Consider the following 17,688-nt stretch of genomic DNA (forward strand, 5'->3'; position numbering starts at 1 on the left):
AACTACTTAGCGATGCGTTTGCTAAATGTGCACCAACAGTGGCTGGGTCTCGCTGTCGGGGGGCTCACCCTCAGGGGGGGGCAGCTGGTACACCACGCAGAGGGAGGAGTACACGCAGCCCACGAACGACATCAGGCTGGAAAAGTACATGACGCCCTGAGCCCCGCCCACCAGTGAGGTCAGTGGGCCCATGGCCACAGACACCAGGATCTGAGCCAGGAAGTACTGACAGCTCAGCAACGAGATGTCCACCCCCATCCCACGCCTCGTGCCCTCCTCCGACGAGCCGCAAAACTGTCACAGAAAGGAGGAAGAGAGATGTAATACTGTGTTTTTCTCCCACAAATAACAATGTAAGTCATTGTGAATGAGGCTCAGAGGCTTAAGGTAAAAGGTAACATTCGCCACTTTACAGGAGAGGTCGCCTTTAAGTTCTAACTAGAAAAAATTGTGACTCCCAGTAAAAAGAGAATGGAAGACACCCATAACCCTGCACTGGTCAGCACTATATCGTTAACTTGCTTCAAAAGGAATGAAATGGTTTGGATGTTTGATTTACTTGTTGTTGTTCTGTGAAGCAGCACAAAGTATGACACCTTTAAGAGGCTTGTGTATGTCAGCACAATAAAAACTGCTCTAATGGCAGTACTGCCACACCATTAGTTCACCAGTGGTGCCTGATGAAGCAAATCAGCTTAAGTCTGACAGGATGGAGCTCAGTGCTCAGGCAAAGATGACACACACAAACATTTTTGGCTTTACCTCTTCATGTAAATTTGAATGGTGCAATAAATTATAGTATATGCAACATACAGTATTTAAACCTGAAATTTCCTTTATTGTGAGAGTGGGATAAATAAAGGTTATCTGAAAGGATAATTATGAGTTCGTGAAACATTATCAAATTCTGAACAATAAGCAATGGATATAACCAATGATAGTGATAGTGTTTTTTCAGGTGTACTGACCTGAGGGCTCTGGTAGTACTCGCAGAGCAGAGAGTAAGGCAGCGTGCATAGAGAGGAGAAGAGCACTCCATAGGTGACGCACAGGGACAGCACCACGTACAGATTATTGGAAAGAGTGGCCAGGCCCGTGCCCAACCCGAATGCCAGGTAGGCAAAGAAGTACAGAGTGCGCAGAGAAAACCGCTCCTCCAGCTTCTCCAATATGGCTGCAAGGATGAAAAAGGCAAACATAAAATAAAAAAAATCTTAATCTGTTGTCAAAAGCTATATACATCCTTCAGGCACAACTGGCAACAAATAATAATTTACACCCTGTGATGCTGGTGAAAGCTGGTTCTTCAGACCAGCTTTCACGTCCCATGTGCAGAGTAAAGAAATAATGTGCCACTGTTAAGGGCTTGTAAAATGAATTACCATATGCTTTTTAATATATTATTTGTATGGCTTGATCCTAAACTTCTGGATCACCAACCACAGTGGCTAGTCCTTTTAGGAAACTTAACAGTCATGTAATGGTTTAAATAGCCACAATAAAGTAACTTGTAAAAGGTTTATGTAATTGTCTAAAGCAATATAAATTTTGGTTGGTAGGTAAGGGATCTATGAAGTTGTCCATAAAAGTGATTTAAAAAGTCTGCATAATGAATTTCCTTCGACAGCAGTCATAACATCATCATTAATTGTTATACACTTTACCTGAGTAGAAAGCAGCACTGAATGCATAGATGCACATGCCCCAGCAGCCCATACTGACTCCGGCGTTGTAGCGCTGGTACTCCTCTGAGTCATGAGGGGCTTTAGGGTCTCCCTCAAACACCACCTCCCCCATGAAGTCAGTGTAAAAGAGCAGCATGCCCTCAAAGGACAGCCAGCCTGCACATAGAGTGGATATACTTCATAATAGGAATGGGACAAGATTTCATGCCGTTTTTCCTCATGTTTTTATTTTTCCTTGGATAAAAAAGGGTTAATTCTCCTACTCCTCTAGAGAAATTGTAATACTGAAAAGCAATGGTACAATGACAGCAAAACCTATAAAATTAGATAAATAAAAAAATGTGAAACCAAAATTGTGAACTGAATGGCACAATTTATTTATTAAAAATTTTATCAAAATCTCATCTTGTCTCATTTTCGTGGACCAAATTTCTGTCTTTTGTGTCTTGTCCAAGCCCTACTTCATAAGAAATGCACAGATACTGTTTGAATTTAGGGTGAATCCTTTAGTTTGGAAATAAGGTTTGTACTACTTTTGATTTTCACTTTGTGCTACATTTATACTATTATTTCTTATTACATAAAACTGCACTGTATTGTATATAATGTATGGATTTGGGTGATCAATATTCTTAGGAGGGACTAGATATACCAAGTCCACTGGCCGGCCAATGGATGTCTTAACATAATAACAAATGTTGCATTTTGTTGGCATATACACCACATGAAAATGTTACTATAATTGCAACATTACAGTCATATGAGAGTGAATGTTGGTTCCTATTTCTCACATGGTCGCATATGTTCTTGAATTATTAGGATTTGTAAACCACATTGTCAGTTATCGATGTAGTACTGTAATTGCTGAAACCTATTTAGAATATACTGTAGCTTTACAACCCTGAAAAATAACAAATAAAAAGCATATTACCCAGAAAATGATTAGTGCATAAACTTCGTAGAGAAGGAGGCATTCGGTAGATGGCTATACACAGCAGCTTCATGGACATTTGGGATTCTCCTGTCTCCACATTCTCACTGAGGTCACTTTCATAACGCACTCCATTCAGCAAAATATTGGCAACCTACAAAAGAAAACAAAATGAATGAACTTCGTCAAATTCGTTCCTCAAGACTGACGTTTCAGACTTTTCGCACAAATTTGTTTTTCCAGGTGATACTGGAAAAACCCAAGTCTATTCACAGTTAAACTACTGGGGGTGCCTGGCCTGGTTTGGTCCTGGTCTAGTCCACCCTAAATCTTGAAAATGTGTATACTAGAAGGATCCTACTATACTAGAGCTGTACTAGATACTAGACCACCAGAATTGCCCTGACAAGTAGAATAACACAGAAACAGGAGGTAATGCAAGAATAACATAAGCCTGAATTATAAGATGTAGGAACACAGGGCAGAACAAGGAATAAAAGAAAGAAAAATTTACCCTTTGCATTCATCATGACTGACAAAACTGTACAGAGTAGTCAAAACTGATACAAAGGTGAGGATTCAGTCAATGAAAAAAGCAAGATTAAAAGGGACACTATGTAACTTGTCTGGTGGAGGGGCCACCACCTCTGTTATTACTTTGCCTACGATTGTTCCACAGTATGGCATTAAATTGTTCTTGTGTGGATTAATTTACTTGTGTTTTTATTACTCAGAAAAATATTGAAAATATGCATTGTTGCTGTGAGTGGAGTCATCTCTCCACAAATCTGACCTATAGGTTGGTGGTGTCATTGGCTTGTTTTGATGGAGGTAGCTATGCTTATTGCCATAGTACTGTGGAACATTCCAGGTAAAGCAATTACATTTTCATGGACACAAGCAGGTGGCAGATCCTCTACCAGAAAACCTACAGAGTGCACCTTTAAACTAAATTATGTGCAGTATGATACATGCTTAATTATACAATCTGTTTAGTAAATCATTTGATAGATTCTTGGCGGTGCGGACCTGTTGGCTGAAGGTGACAGTCCTCCTCCTCCCGTTCTCCAGCCCCACAGTCTGAGTGGCACATGGCTCCTCTATCAAAGCCAGGCTTTGGGGTCTCTTCAGGATGGACCCCCTATGCCCTCCCACCCCACCTGGTGGTCCTGTCCCATCTGAGACCACCGCTCCCCCATCACCCTGCACCCCTTCTGACTCCTGTGCTTCTACAGCGGGTGCAATGTCCTCCGCCCCCTGCCCTATAGGTGCTCCTTCTGTCTGCTGTGTGGACTGGACAGGCTGAGGAGTGCCCCCTGGTGGCAGCGGCACAGTAGTGCAGTTTGGCTCAGGATTTTGAGGTGTCTGCTGTCCAATGTAGCAGTCTATTAGCACTCTATCTATGTAAGAAGTCCCCAAAGATGACGCAAATTCATTTATACCAGTTAGTGAGCCGTCTCTGCTAATGAAACTGCCATATTTAGGAGTGAGCGGACTCAGAGGTGAAATTGGACTAGTGAGGCCAGCACAGAGGCGGGCATTGGCACTGCAGCTATGAGCCAAAGGATCAGAATTATGGGAATTTGAGAAGTTATAGCTATATAGGCCATCTTCTTCCTCTTCTTCAAATCCAGGGGCGGCTCCAGGTGGGACGGGGGGAGAGAGTGGTAGAGGAAGGCTGGGGCTTTTTAAATGGTTTTTACTGGAGGTTTTGTTGGCATGGGTCTTTGGTAGGGGGCGCTCTGGTATGCTGATTAGGGTCATGGTCGTAGCAAACACAAGGGTGATGCTGGTGAACAGATAGATGACACGCAGCTGACCACCCATCGACTTCCCAAACTGTGTCTGGTCCCAGTTGATGCCGCCCACAATGTAGCCGAATCCACCTCCAAGACCTGAAGGAATGACAGTAATGAAAGACAGTCATAATTAGAATGACTTTACTATTAGTATGTTGTTGCTATTTATTTTATCTGATTTACAAGGCTAATTGAATTAATTTAAAGTTGACTCATATTCAGTAAAAAGGGAATTTAGAAAATGTAGTAGTGTAGGGTCTACACATGAAAAAAGATATTTGGTTCTAAAATAAATTATAGTAAAATATGAGCCTAAATGGTGCAGTATGTCACTTTTCAGATACAGGTTACCTGCTTGCCACTATGGATATTCTATTGCTCCACAGTAAGGCATTAAATGTATCTATCTCTAGATGAAGATGAATCAGTGACAATACCCTCCATGTGGAAAGTTGCATAGTACACCTTTAATACAGTAGGTGCCAATTATATATATTTTAGTACCTGCTAGTAGTGCATGTATATTGAGCCCTCGGTCCTGGTCTTCTGGGCTGCACACATCCATCATGTAGGCGTGGCTCGGGTTATCTGCCGAGTCTGCACTAAAGTCCATCAGGACCACTCCACACACCGTCAGAATGATCCCCCATTTATGGTTCAGCGCCGTGTCAGCCAGAAGACCCCCAATGTCCCGCCCATTCAGCACCAGAGTGAGGCCCACCAGCGCACCTGCAACAGACGGCCCAGTGTATCTCTTCATTTATCACAGCCATTCCCAGTCTTGCATCACAGTTCCTTTGCTGACCATCAAAAAATCACACACAACTCCCAAGAAAAATTATCAGATTCAATGTAGCCACTGTGCATTCACTCCCTTGTTCCACATATTTTCTTTGAATAAGGTAAATTTTTTGTGCATTGTTCCTAATCAAATAAATACATTAAAATTAAAATACTGAAAAGACCATTTTCTTAATTACTTTCTATAAAAAATACACTTTGTGAATCTCTGAAAAAACAAATATGTAAAGAAGACTATGGAAAAAAAGTAGGAAGTATAAAAACAAGCTTTTATGTAAAGAAAGTACATTCGCAAACAGCAGGTATAAAATTTCAGTCAGAGCTTTCAAGTGGACATAAAGGGGATTAGGAGGATATCAGGTTACATAATGGCATTGTTATAACATATACTGTCCCTCCTGTATCTCTTTCTTTGCTTGAGGAAAAGTATAATGGGTTAATCTGCACCATGAGCACATGGTTCAAAAATGTCTTTTGGGAGTTAAATGATACTGTATATAGAGAAATATAGGTGAGTGTCGTGACACCATTGCTCACCAACATTCATTTCACACAGGCTATTTAAAGCCCCTAATATAAATTACTTATAGTATAAATGTCCTGTCTTTAGCCATTGAAAGGAAGATGTAGGAGTACTGAGGCTAGGCAGCAATCATATGAACCTAAGACCTGCAACATAGGGCTGGGCAATTTGCCTGAAAATATAAATAGATAGATATAGATTTAGAAAAATAGACAGACAGACAGACAGACAGACAGATAGATAGATAGATAGATAGATAGATAGATAGATATGCATGTGTCCACAATTTCATGCATGTGAGCAAGAGCAATGTACCAAAGGGTTTGTGAGAGCTAGAAATGCTTCAAAATGCTTCTTCAGTTTGCAGTTTCAAAATTAGGCCATGCAGCGTTAAGACAACTAACATGATGTCCCATTTCACCAAGTGTCTGCATTTTTCTTTGTCTTTATTCTCCCTCTAGGGACCCCCAGTGTGATCTCAGCATCCTTACATATTATTCACTGTTCACAATTTCTCTTCTGTCAACACCATCTCAGTCTGGCCTTATTTTCACTTTTACATCATTTCACCTGCAAATGTACCAGTCTTACCTATGGCAAGAGCAAAAATAAATGGTCTTCTTCGCCCAAAACGAGATGTACACCGATCACTCCAGGCTCCTATGAGAGGCTGAACCAGAAAACCTTCACAAAAACACAAACAACAATGATTACAATATCAAATGACAAAGGGCTTATCAAGGCATTGAGATAACATGGCATTCCAAAATCTTGTCATTCTGTTAACCTCTGTTATGTGTCACCACAATAACACAACAGATATATTATAAATAATATTAAAAACATTTAATAAAACCACATAATTTGTATATCCATATATTTCAATTGTTAAAGGACCCATATTACGCTGATTCTGATATATGTTATAATGTTGTTTCCTTATCACAGACATATCTGGAGTAGGGTTTTGTGTCATTTACATGTGTTTAACCACACAAACCCTGCATATTTAGGCTGAGTTCTTCTCTCAAACAGAAAACACGCAGCACATTGGATAATTTCGGCCCTGGAATCGGCAGTCTCTACTGGATAATAAAAGGTAAAAGATACATTGTTACAGAAGCCATTTTGAGAACTTTTAACCATTCAAGAGAGAAAATAGTAAATTCCTTAACATGTCACTTAACACAATAATAGTCAAATTTGTTCCTCCAAAGTCTGAACTCCAAAATCACATACTTTTACTAACAGAGGATCGGCTATAAACCTCTACATTAAAAAGCTTTTATTTGATTTTACTGGTAATATTGTTTTAGGACTGGTATGATTCAGTTTTTAGTAGTTTACCTTAAGTTGTCTTAATTTTATGTTTTCTGTGCTTTGGTGCTTTGGAAACGGCTATGTTTGTAAAATGTGCTATATAAATGAAGTGGATTTGGATTTTGGATTAAAAAGGTCCCAGTTGATCATTGACTATTTGAAATGACTGAATCTCTATCTTCATAAAAATTTGCCCAGCCCGAAATAACCATAACATTTGAATATCCTCAAAACCCTTCTGTCCACCCTCACCAAGAATGGGGCTGATGAACCACACCAGGCTGTAGAACTGATCGGGCAAGCCCATCTGCAGCAGCACGGGAGTGACATAGGCTGTCTCCATGGCATAACTGAACTCTATCCCAAACAGGATGCACCCGTTGAAGAGCAGCTCCTGGAAAGTGCGTCGGGGGGGCAGGTCGTTGAGGTCGAGCTGGTCCAGGGGGCAGGGGGGTGTTGGGTGGGGGCGGAGGAGAGGGCCGTATGAGCTTCTGCCGTTTGGGTTGTCTTTGGAAGTTGTTGGCGCGGTGGCTGAGCGGGCGCGTGGTGGAAGTGGGGAAACTGGCTGTTTTGGGGAGTGAGCACCTCCACAGACCGTCCTGAGCTGAGGAAAGCCTCCCTCCAGGACTGGCCTGTAACAGAGGGTCAGTGGGTGTACCCATGCCTGGAGATGACATCGCTCTACGGACACAGACAAGAACAAGAGATTACATACCCATTCTGCACATTAACTACACTAAAGTAGTCAACATAGAAGGGAGATCTCCTAAAACATGTATTATATTACCAGATAAGACAACCTGAACGCTAATTAACCATGAAAGACAGAAGACAAGGCTGAACCAAACTACTACTGTGAAGACCTATCACTCACACACACACCACATTCATACTAGGCAAGGTGGGTCAGGTGTCTTGCTTAAGAACACAACAACCACTAACGACTGAACCACTATCACCCAACAAAATAAAACACTAAAACAAGATAAGAATCACTGAATAAAAGAAATAATAATAAAAATAACTGATGACATAGCTATTGAACAATAATTGAAGGCCAAATCTTAATTAAATCGCCTAGAATGAAAGAATACAGGCTACTTTACAAGGTTGATCAAATCTAAACATGGAAAGACGTGACTGAACTTAAGTGAGACTACTAGTACAGCACTACCATGTCTAAACAGGGACTGCACAAGGACTCAGCACTTTTTATCAAATCCTCTTTATATTCTTTATGATATCTGTGTCCTCTTGAAAATAATCAGGCTACTATCAATCATTTCCAATGCATTACAAAAACTGAACCGAGGATGAGCGGTTAATTTGACAGGACGTATTTCAAAGGTCACCAGTGGAGACGCAGTGAGGTGTGAGAGGCTGCTGCTGCTGCTGCGCTCTCCGGAGGACACTGCAGTCTTCATACACCGCTGTGATGAAGAGGAGCACGAGCACGACGTAGGTAGCGCCCTCTGCAGCCAATGCGCAAGTGGCGTAGTGCGCAGCGGCCATGTGCTCACTCGGCGTGGCTTGTATCTGCCGCAGCGCTCCCGACACTGTTTCCATTTTAAATATTTTATGGAGGAAGCGTCGATGTGCCACAAAGGAGTCTCCGGGTAGTCTAGCAATGCCATTGTTACCCCCAAATATCCAATGGTGTTTCAGTGTATTGCTATATCGGATGAACTAGCTAATTTGATGGCTGCTCTTTACGTGGGGATGCACTAAGCTAAGCCCCTTTATGCTAGTGTCGCTTTTCAACGTGACATGTCATTTTTTAGACGTGAAGACGAGATCGAGCAAACTGGTGGAACACGGATGGAGCAGGCGGCGTGCACAATGCAAAAGGAAGGAGAAAGATGGTCGTATATTTACCTTGTCGGGGCGGCTCGTCATTTATTGCAGCATGTTACTGTGTGAATGGTCACACCAAGGTTTATGTTTTACAGGAATCGGAGGATGAATTAGACGAGTCATGATTGTTTTGTGTTGCCTTTGATGCAGTCATCCCCCGCGCGCCCTCTCTCCTCTGTCCGCGCGCGTCCCTCTTCCTCTGCTCCGGCGTGACGTCACACTCCACCCTGCGCAGCATCAGCACCACAGCATCAGCTTGAATTATTAAAACCGTCAAAAGTAATTTCACTTTTAACACTCATCTATGTAACTCTATGTATACTCAACGTGTAAATAGTGCCATTGGTCTTCTTCAGTAAGGGTATAACTTGGTTTGTGTTACCACTGTTTAATATTAGAAAAAAATATATATAAATACTGAGAAGGTTGCTGGCAGAAAACGCACTGATGTGTGTACGCTGAGAAGTGCGGCATTTGAAGAAACATCTAAGCTGTTTTAAAGGAACAAACATAGGGTGCTAACATTTAAATTGAAATGCATCTAAAAGCAATTTGAGAACTGAATGGATCAGGATTAGTTGAGTGATGGTGAATGAACATTGAATAACCACCTAAAATGTGGCCAGGGTTAACAAGGTATTTTCAGATCTAGAGGAGAGGGCAACAGGAGGAAAATAACTGTCTAACACTCAATAAAGTGTTGTTTATTGTATTGATGAATAATACGGGACCTTTAATGTAGCCTAGATTGCATTGTCTATTATTCAACTGAGCAAACAGAGAACAGGAAATGATGTAGCCTGATTTGAATAATTGCTGTTTGTTTGTGAGGCAGTTGCCATAAGCGTGATAAGGTAATGTAAGGTATATTTTATTGATCCCTTGTGAAGGAAATTAATTCTCTGAATTTGGCTCATCCTTCAACAAGTGTCTCTGGGGCAACCTGTCAGGGGCAGTGACCTACTGCCAGTGCTTGGGGACCTATCTCCATGATCTTGAGCTAGGCTTGGTCAGGACTACCTTAGCTGGAGCATGGCATGTTATCCATAAGTGACCAAAGTCCCGTGTGTACCCTCTGGCCCACAGTGATACAATCCCACATACCCAAAGGTACGAGCATATATCTAGGGCCTAGCGCTGTATTACATCCTTCATCATTTGAGACAGGCTAAATAACCATTCTTCCTCCACTGGCCTATACAAACAATGCTTAATATTCCCTTATAGACTCATTCAATGATGAATGAAACATGTTTTGCTGTTTTATCATTGAAATCCTTTCAATAATCAATATTGAAGTTATCTTTTTCAGATATCAAAGTAGTTAAAACATACTGTATGTGACACACCTGACAAATATTGGTTAGAGATTTAGATTTGCTGTAATGGAAAGACAGGCAACCATATAATGGAGCCCAACCCACCACAATAAATTACGACCTAACAGCTCACCTCATGTAACCTCTCAACTAGCAGGTCATATAAAATAAATACTACTTCTTCTATTTTAAAGGCTATTGTTTCTCTTTCTAAAATAGGCTAGTACACCTATATTGTTTGTTAATTAATGCAGAATTCGGTAATTAAATTTAACAATGGAGATTTTATTTTATTTTTTTTACCTGCACGTGCTAAAAGTTACAAAATCTTATTCCCGCCTCTTATATGAATACAGCTCAATGATTGGTTGGTCACTGAGGAGTACTGCAATGCGATTGGTGCGTCACGTTTAGTGGGCGTATGCGGATGTAGCTGTTTTGCAACTGTTGCAGGGGCGTGTTTTTTTTTTTTTACTAATTTATCAGCACATTTCTGGCTTTTTACCCTATAGATTTTTATTGTAGACAACATCAGAGCTTTACCATAGTTACCGCATTTTTGTGCTTGCTAAAATGGCTAACATTGACCTCGCAGCGATTGGAAATAACACTTTGAAGAGCGAGACGGGGGAGGTAATGGTATAATTGTTTTCTATCTACTGGCAATTTAGCTGCCAATTTTATATTATCAAAACAAAATACCGGGTTAATTATTTATATCTATTCATAGGGGCCTTGTTAAAGTCTATAGGGAAAAGTGATATTCCAACCCTGCTGATAATAATTGCATAAATAGCCCATTAACTTATGCAAGTGGTATAACTACTGTGCTTTGACAGCGTAATTGTCATAAGGACATTTAGCAGCTTGAGGCAAATTAGACCATTATGCCATTTCTCGGATTTCTTTTATCTGCTAAATTCTTTAAATTATTTCACACATCCAAAAGCTTTGAAAACAAGAAACAAGACCACTCTGTACAGAATTTGAAATGTTAAGTGTAATCTTGTAATAATTCAAATATTGCACGTGCTGAGCCCTTTATGTGAAAAAAAAAAGAAAAGAATGTTTGCATACAGTATCTCTCATATGCCACCATATGGAACCAGGCTGAAGAATTGAGTTTAAGGTCTTCCAGGGTAAAGTCCACAAGCTTATCTAAGTTTTATGAGCATGCATACAGTTTATTGTTATAAGATTTTACTTATAGTTGTTCTGTCCTACATGTAATGTGATTTTGGTCATTTTGTAATACATACATTAATGTATATAGCCTACTGTCTAGATATAATTAATTGGATATATGAACAAGATTTGGGCTGTAAGATATGGCTAAGGTCAGGCTGGAGTCAGAGGCCAAGTAAGGTCAAGTTGAATGATCTTTATTTTAAAATTAATGCTATCAAACCAAACAGTTAAGGGAAAAAATCTTAAATGTTGATCTAAAATTAGAATTATTGTTATTGGAAGAGATGTATTTATTAAATTAGGGTTCACTTGAAAGAACACTCATTGAGTCAAACTGAAATAGTAATGATAAAATAATCGGGTTCTAAATTGTATGATACATGGTCCAGTAAAGACCAAATCATTTGTTCCTTAATGCCAAATAGCAAAAACTCTTATTGCAATCTTGATTTGACATTGATTAATTAAGTTATGTTATACACTCCTTATGTACTTTAATTGCATTGTTGTGATTGTTATATGTGATTAATATTTTCTGTTCCATTCCAATTTAATAAGCCATTTGTCGCTGTGTGTTACCATTTTTGCAGACTGTGGAGCTGAAGTCTCTATGGAAGGACCAACCAGTGGTGCTGTTCTTCCTGCGCAGGTTCGGTTGCCAGATTTGCCGGTGGATGGCGTCAGAAATAAGCAAATTAGAGCCAGATTTGAAGGCCAGTGGTGTGTCTCTGGTTGGGGTTGGACCAGAAGAATTTGGGTTGCAAGAGTTTAAAGAAGGCGGCTTTTTTAAAGGAGGTAAACCAAATGCACAGTTTAGATCATTGTATTTTATTGATCCACGAGGGAAATCATTTGGTCACAGTAGAAAAAATACTTTTACAAAGGTAAAATACAAATTGATTATTAATACAATGAACACTATAGAAATGGTATGTCTTTCACACATTAAGACATTTCTATTAAGTCATCATGTCACTCTAGATAGAGCTACAAGGACATAAGTTACTTTGCTGTAATACTTCTTGATGTTACAGCATTATCCAAAAATAAACTGCTGTACTTGACAAGTCGTTTCCCATAAATCACACACTCACATTCAGCATACTAGAGGATTAATCATATGATTATCACGTCATCATCATTATTTTCAGCTATTTTCATTGATGAGAAGAAGAAATGCTACAAGGACCTTGGCTTCAAAAGGTAACTCATCTTATTTACATACAGTGTTTTCATGTATTTGCCACATAAAAGATGAAAAAATAATGTAAGTGTGATTTAATGAATATTCTGTATCTTCTTTTAGATACACTGCTCTAAGTGTTGTTCCTGCTGCTCTGGGGAAGAAAGTACGAGACATCTCCTCAAAGGTTTGAATAGCTCTTTTGTCATATATTAAACAAGAACCTACAATACAATACCTTACTTATAAGTAGTATTTTATATTACTTTTATTTTACTTTTTTAATCAGGCAAATGCAGCAGGAATCCAAGGAAACTTCTCTGGAGACCTGCTTCAAAGTGGAGGCATGCTCATTGTGGACAAAGGTAAGAGCCGTAGATAAAGTATGTTATGAAATTCTGTTGTTTTTCACATGCATCAACATGCAATGGCAAGATATGAATCAATAAATATCACCTATACTCTACTGAAATGTGAACAGTTTTCAGGAATGGAGCTTTGGTAAACTTGTTTCTTTTTGTGTTCCATTGCTGTATCTCCTCTAGAGGGCAGTATTGTAATGGGAATAGCTAAATTCAGAACGGACCTCCACATAAAAGTCCCCTCAAAAGCTAAGATAGACTCTTCAAAAACATTTTTAAAGCCCTCCTATCATGTACTGGAAAAATATTGGTTCAATCACAATTACTCTTACAATAACATGAGTTACTGGCATTGCAGGGCCTTACTCTGTCTCTTAAAGCGCTGTCTTTCGATTTAATGGATACTTTTTTGTTGAAAAGTTTCTGGAGCACACTATCTATTAAATTGCAAAAACATGGTATACAAATGTAGTAAATCCTGTCCATGCTACTTTGACTGGTTCAACAATTTGGCATTGGTAGCTGTTTTGTCTTCTTTTTTTTTGATCAGAAGTTGTTCTGGACAGTCCAAAATGATAAAAAACATTCATGTGTTAACACATTTATTCAAATTACTATTTTTTCCATGTACACCTGACAATCCTTCAAGGCACGCTAGTGTTCCTAACCACCCTGGTTAAAATCATTGTAATAATAAGGGCCAAGTGTGATTTTATTTTGTCATATTTTTCTAGGTGGAGAGCAAGTACTGCTACACTTTGTTCAGGACTCCCCCGGGGACATGGTTCCTCTGGAGGAGATCTCGAAGGCCGTGGGGGTCTCGGCTAAAGTCCAGGCTGGACAGAAACCTGTGGTAAGACCTATTACACATACTATTTACTACTGTTTTAATGACCAAACATCCTATTTATTCCAGTAGTCCACTTTATAACAATGAAAACTTGAAAGATAGAAAAAACACACATTTCTAGTTGTGCCTGATATTATAATCCATTACTTTTTCTATTCAAAGAAGAGCATAAATTTATTTATTATTATTTTAAGTATCTTAATCAATTTTGATATTTCTAAGTGTGCAAAAACATATTTTCTCAAGTGCATCAAACTTAAACATTATTAATTAATTTGATCCAGTATTCTTTGTGCTTTTACCCCAGTGTGTAAAGCCCCATGTATTTCAGGCACATGACCATGTTTTTATACTCACTGTTTCTGCTGTAATAAAGAAATATAATTTTAAAAATGTTTATCAAAGGCACAAAGAGGTGATTTCTTCATTAGATTTATCACCAGAGACAGTTTTACGTCATTGTTCACAATTAGATTTCACACATGTTATTCCAGCTCATGCTTTAGGCCCTGTGTGGTAGCCTTTACAAATCCTTTAAGCTAATGCCATTACCACAGCAGCAGCCTAATCACATTCTCCACACAAACAAACTCCTTCTGTCACTGATCAAAATTTATAATTAAATAATTTAAGTCGCTTACGTCTGCAGATGACAGCCTGATATTCTCTGGACCCAAACCATTAGTTTTGTCTTATAACCTCAGTTATTTATTTATGGGCTCTGATCCGAATACTAAAGATTGCAAAGAATCATGATTCATTAATGGCGCATGTACCTTTTCTGAAGGGGCATCCACCACTTGATTTTCTCTAAGATGGTATTACTATACCTGGAAGGTTCACAGTATGGCATTGCATTTATAAACCTAGCATTTATTCACTTTAAATTGAAATATATTCATTTTTACAGTTGGCTGACTTGCCCCTTCACAGATGTGACTTGTATTGTTACCTGGCCAAGCAACAGCATCTCCATGGAGACAAGCAAGTGGCAAACAGTCCACCAGAAAAGTTACATAGTGCTCCTTTAAGACATTATTAAGGTTGCGTATTAGTACAACAATGTTAATAATTCTGCTTTTATATTTGACTGATCCACTTATCGCAGTGTAGTGTGTGCATACTGCAAAATTTCAAAGCCTTTCTGACTTTCTATATTTAATCTACTCGGGAGTACAATAGCAAGCCAACTTAAAAAGCATTGAAAGGATTATTATGCTAAACGTTTTTAAGATTTTAATAGTGTTGTTAACTCACCATAAATACAGAATATTTAAGCTTTTTCATCACAATAGTTCATAGTATTTTAATGTTTCACACACTGATGGATTGTTTTTTGAATATGTTTCATCAAGACAGGCCTAGAATTGGAGGTATCCATTTTGTCATTTTTGCCCATCAATTAGTTTAGTTTCCTTTGAACTTGAGAAACTTCAGTGCAGCACATTGGGGCCCTTCATCTTCCTTCACCCTTCTTTTAATGATATTACTGAGATTATACTTTTGTTTGTGTAGATATGCAAATAGTAATTTCAGTATTTTAGTTTATCTCAATATTCCACAATAGCAAAATATCATACTTCTCATCACAGACCTTGTTGATCCAGCTCAAAGGGCAACATGACAACTCTGTACAGAAAGACCTCATTGTGCATCTTTGTAAAATTGTGTTAATTAATCGAGACTTGAGTTTGACATTTTGTGAGTCATGGGCCTAATATTTGGTATGTCTTGTGATTGTCAGTTCTTTTAGATGGTAGTTTGGTCCAGTACATGGTTTCTCTGTTCATTCCCAGCGGGTTTTCCCACAAACTGCTCGCGTCACACATGTCCAGACAGCAATTAGTGTTTTTCTGGTTCTGATTGGATCTGGGACATGGGTCATTGGCCGATAATGATACAAATGAAGAAGCAGATTTTATAAAAGTAACTTGTGCAATATGTCACATTTCTAGTGGGAGGTCAGCCTCTTGCTTATGAAGATACTATTCCCATATTGGCCAAGTATGGCTTTAGTCTTGCCCTCGTCTATTTTGCATTTATTCCATTTGCTCAAGATTGCCTTCAAAACTTTTTTGAGAGCTGACTCACCTCTCCGCAGATCTTGCATATAACTTGGGTTACTTGACTACTCATGTAAAACATTCTAGGTATAGCAATAATAAAGACAAAGAGGTACATAGTCCACCTTTAAGGACTTTTTTTTAGATAAATTAAACATTATTTTAAGCTAAATATAGCCACATAGATAATCATTTCAAAACATTTAATTTGTTTTGTCTTGAGTCTTGGCTCTGAGAAGTTGATGGTCACAGAAGCCATTGGCAAAGAATGGCAGCCACTAGTCAAACCCAGAGCAGCTGTGACTGAGGATCACCCTAACTGAGAAAAAGGTGAAGTTCCATTGAACTGATAAAAAGCAGGAAGTGAGCTAGCTCCATATTGATTTGGTTACAGAACACGTTGGTTTGTTGAATAACAGTGTGGTAGTTGTTACATCAGACTAAATTGGTCAACAAATGATTATGTCGATTCAAAGTGTATTTAGGCATTGATGAAATACAAGTGTTGAGATACTTTTATTTTAGAGTGATTAAATGTGTCTTTGATTCTTGCAGTGCAATGATGACGTCTGTACAAGATGATGGTGCTATGGCGGATGAAAACACTCCCCAAGTTTATAATGAAGTAAAGCCTTGTAATTTAACACTGCTTTTTCAGTTTGTAAATCAGTTCTATTTTGTGTAAATGTAATTTTAATTTTCTAACCATAGTTATAAATATGTGGTTTTACACGTGATAATCTTGTGTTTTTATTCAACATGTGTTAATTGTGTATCATTGTACAATATTGTAATTTTGTAATTTCTTGAACTCTTCTTGTTCATAGGCCCTGTCTAGCAAGGCTCTCAAAAATACTTATTATGCACATACTATTCAAAGTGTACTTGTATTTACTTAAAATACATTGCATTTTCTTCATGGATTTTAAAACCATACTTTGAAACTTTCTGGGCAGAAAAGTTTACAAAGTCCATTTTTGTAACAAGTCTTTTTCCTGACAATGTTTAAATCCAGGCTCTAGATGTTTTTTGTTTTGTCTGTTTGCCTGTGTGATGCCTGTGTGACCAAAATGACTTATACATTTTATAATTATTTACAATTGTATTTGTATTGTGATTTGAATGTTTTAAATTTTGTGTACTAATTGTGCCTTTCAAATAAACTTGCCTTGATATCCTGTTATCCCAGTGGCTAATAGAAACTACATGTTTAGATCAAATAAATAAAAGAAGGAGCAAATAAAATGGGAATCTAATAGACTGAGAAAGAGAGACAATAGTGTTTGAACAGTCACTTTAATGACAATAATTACAGATTTCAGTCACAAAAATAGGAGTCTAGAGATAATTACATAGCAGAAACATTCAAATACATAATCTGTATTCTTGCAAAGCATTATGATTCCTCATAAATATTCATGTAGATAAATAAACTCTCAGGAGTATACAAATAATACAGGTAACATGTCCATACAGCAAAAATAATGTGTTTTGGTCTTTCTGTTTTGCACCATAGTACTATATAGAAGCTTTAACATAGGTAAGAGGTGTACGTCGCATCTTACCTGATTTGAATTGCTCAAATAAACAGCAACTATTTACAATTTTAAACAGATAATTGAATGTAAAGTACTGTGCAAACAATGGAACAGGGCGAAAAAGGCTACTTGGAGGGGTTATAAGATAATAAAATCCCAGGTGGATGTCAGGGGCTTTAAATATTCTTGCTATTCTCATTTGAGATCGTAAAGGTGCCTCAGCGGATGTCTAGTTTTGATTTGTATTCCTTACATTACAACTGTACCACATT

General features: G+C 38.4%; 2 protein-coding genes across 2 annotated transcripts; one reads left to right on the forward strand and one right to left on the reverse strand.

Moving 5' to 3' along the window:
- Positions 1–21: 21 nt before the first annotated feature.
- Positions 22–7,736, reverse strand: slc45a1 (solute carrier family 45 member 1). Its single transcript, XM_055160801.1, is given in 9 exon segments — positions 22–294; positions 969–1,174; positions 1,665–1,841; positions 2,617–2,770; positions 3,646–4,511; positions 4,920–5,144; positions 6,331–6,423; positions 7,312–7,510; positions 7,512–7,736. Coding segments are annotated over 9 exon segments (2,418 nt in total).
- Positions 7,737–10,662: 2,926 nt separating this feature from the next.
- prxl2b (peroxiredoxin like 2B) lies at positions 10,663–17,061 on the forward strand. Its single transcript, XM_055161019.1, has 7 exons — positions 10,663–10,865; positions 12,011–12,215; positions 12,572–12,623; positions 12,727–12,790; positions 12,893–12,968; positions 13,700–13,818; positions 16,434–17,061. Exons 1-7 carry the CDS (start codon positions 10,806–10,808, stop codon positions 16,458–16,460), a joined length of 603 nt encoding a protein of 200 aa, XP_055016994.1. The 5' UTR covers positions 10,663–10,805; the 3' UTR covers positions 16,461–17,061.
- The last annotated feature ends 627 nt before the right edge of the window (positions 17,062–17,688 follow it).

The sequence above is a fragment of the Boleophthalmus pectinirostris genome, unplaced genomic scaffold (assembly GCF_026225935.1).
Source record: "Boleophthalmus pectinirostris isolate CB_2022bp ecotype Guang Dong unplaced genomic scaffold, ASM2622593v1 HiC_scaffold_3, whole genome shotgun sequence".
Lineage (NCBI taxonomy): Eukaryota > Metazoa > Chordata > Actinopteri > Gobiiformes > Gobiidae > Boleophthalmus > Boleophthalmus pectinirostris.